The sequence below is a fragment of the Chlorocebus sabaeus genome, chromosome 23 (assembly GCF_047675955.1).
Source record: "Chlorocebus sabaeus isolate Y175 chromosome 23, mChlSab1.0.hap1, whole genome shotgun sequence".
Taxonomy (NCBI): Eukaryota; Metazoa; Chordata; class Mammalia; order Primates; family Cercopithecidae; genus Chlorocebus; species Chlorocebus sabaeus.
In genome coordinates this window covers 72,079,632-72,082,341 of record NC_132926.1, presented here as the reverse complement: position 1 = coordinate 72,082,341, position 2,710 = coordinate 72,079,632, and the positions used below count along the sequence as shown (strand labels likewise).

Genomic DNA, 2,710 nt, shown 5'->3' with positions numbered 1-2,710 from the left:
AATGTAGTTAGACTTCAGCAGGGGATGCCAGCATAGCATTTGAGGGAAGCAGGTGGGACAAACCACACCTCTGTGGGCACCACCACTGTTTCCTGGGCACCGGACCAAACAAGCTACAACATGTTGGAGACCAGCAAGGACTCAGAGGCAGTATCTATCCCTAAGGACAATTCATTTATTTTATGTGTGATACATAGGCATACCTGTATGTCCAGGTGCCAGTTTGGGAAGTATGAGAGGAAGGGAATACTTAGAAGGAGCTTAAACTTTGAATTATCCAAAACTGAGGCATCTTTATATAACAAGTAGAGAATAAATAAAGCTATATTTTCACTCTGAGTGTGTAACTTTTGAACCATCAACATCAACATTCTTAACCACATGGAGAACTTCCTGGAGGCCTTCTGAGGGAGTACACTTACGTTTAACCAAATAACAGAGAAAAGTTAGCAACTCCTAATGGATGACAAAATTAGAATCAGACCTAATAATATGACAGAATTAGAATCAGAATCATAGAATCCCATAGTGATGGGAATCTTTCAGTCCAACCATCGAAGCAACCCGAACCAGGAAAAAACAAGACTACCATGTCCAGCCAGCAGAATGCTATAATATGCTATGATGACTGGAATCCTTGTTAACCAATTCCAGCACCCAGTGAGTATGGATTTCAAATAAAACTATATTCATTGAGTACACTAGATTTTGTAAGGCACCATGCATTCTCGAAGTGAGCAATAAACAGTTGTGATAGACTAGAACAGAAGAAGGGTTAAAATTGCAAGAGACCTTCAAGGTTGTGTATTTTAATTTTTGTTTTGATCATCTGCATCAGAATCAGTTTAAATGTGTGAACATGCAGATTCCTGGATCCTAGTCTTCATCAACTGAATCACAAATCTCTAGTGATGGGCTCTGGATATGTTTTTATTTTTTATGTATTTTTTTTTAAACCAGTAATTTTTATGATGTAGTCATTTCCAAAGTTGACAAACAAAGAGATTATCCCAATTAGTTGTATTGACTGCAGAAAATGTTCACAATCATGTTGTAGAAATTGTTTTTTTCTAAATTAATAGGATGGTTGTAGTAAATATTTGAGATAGACATATCACGTTTAAATATTTCAATCCCCAAGCATAAAAAATTAATCAGAAGCAAACTAGGATTGAGCTGTCAGTCTGGGATTTATTATTGAATAAGGATAATCTCCTCCTGCTGGGTTGTCACCAGCATGTCACCCGTCCCTTGAGATCAGCATGAAGGTCGAAGGTCCCACCACCTCTGCAGACTCATTTCATCCCTCACCTGCCCATGGTCACCTGTGTAGTTGGTAAGTCCTTGAGCCCTCAAAGGCCTAATAACTTAGATGAATTCAGATTCAGAATCATCAGGGATCTGTAACTTTGGAGTGAGAAATTGGTTTTCAAAGCAAGAACCCAGATGAGGAAAATCTATAATGGATGAATATTTAAGTGACAAAAGGGTTTTAAGAAATTAAAAGAATGTGAAGTGAAGTGAGTTGTGAACAAAACCTCTGTGCCCTTCTTCTCAGTGTGCCTCAGTTACCCTCGTGCCTGACAGGCTTTCCCCCTGGAGCCCAGCGGACCCTCAGCAACAGCCTGCTGTGGTTGTCAAAGTGATGGCCTGGGTCAGGCCTCATTCAGTCCCCAAAGCAGGCCCGAGCTTCGTCTGAATTTTCACCTGAAACCCCACACCATCGTCCTGGCAGGTCATGGTAATATAGAAAGCCTTGCAAAGAAGTCAGGTTATCTGATCTGAATTTTTCTCTTGTCAGCCTGGGCCAGAAACAAGTACCCTAATGCAACATTTGGGAGATTTCTACTTTTCTGTCCGCCTCCTCGAGAACAGCACGTAACTGCAATGCAGTCTGTATGGGAGGACAGAGGGAAGGAAAAGCCAGAGCCAGGTCTTGAGCTGAGGAGGGTAGAGTCGTGTGGACTGCCCTCAGGACTGGGTGATGCCGTCAGAGAGCATGAACCCCGTGTCCCCGAGGGTCCTGAGCGCTACTCGGCCGTTGGGTCGGATCACCAACTGGGTGATACTGCCATTGTTGAGGGAGCAATGGAGCCAGGCTTCGGGAGGAAACTGCAGCGCCGTGCCCTGTCACCGACAACGAATGACATTGGCGTGACGTCGGAAGATGTCCTAATTATCCTCCTCCCCCTGCTTGGCATCCCCCGAGGGATGCAGTTTCAGAGCGCTGCCTCGGTCCACACTCCATCTTCACAACATGCCCAGTGGCCGCTTCCAGTGATACGCTGCCAGGCTGGCTTGACGAGGGGGCTTCCTGCCCCAGGTCTGTGTGGACTTTGCAGACGTTCGGTAGGTGCCTGTTGCTGAAGCCAGTGGTTTCTATGGGGTGGGTCATGGAGGAATGGACGATTTTATTAAACCTCAATCCCAAGCTTGCAAATTGGAGTCCAATTAGTTCTACTGGTTCACGACCCAGCGGGTTCAGACCGCAGTCCTTTTCCAGGGAGCCGTCCACATGGTATTTATTGGCAACACATGATGAGGAGGATGTACGCTGTGGTCTTGGCTCTGCAGTGGTCCAGCCTGGACGCCAGCTCTTCTCCAGATTCCACGTTCCTCTTCCTTAGGTTGTTCAGAGACAGAGGTTCTCGCCTGTCCCAGTTGGGGTCCCAGACGCTGAGACCCGGCCGCGTGCCCCACGCCCAGGCCC

General features: G+C 45.8%; 1 protein-coding gene across 1 annotated transcript; it reads left to right on the top strand.

The window, feature by feature from the left end:
• The first annotated feature begins 453 nt into the window (after nt 1-453).
• On the top strand, nt 454-2,367 carry LOC119619287 (uncharacterized). The gene is made up of 3 exons (XM_037984748.2): nt 454-660; nt 1,237-1,336; nt 1,802-2,367. The coding sequence occupies exons 2-3, from the start codon at nt 1,318-1,320 to the stop codon at nt 2,365-2,367; spliced, it is 585 nt and encodes a 194-aa protein (XP_037840676.1). The 5' UTR covers nt 454-660; nt 1,237-1,317.
• Nucleotides 2,368-2,710: the final 343 nt, after the last annotated feature.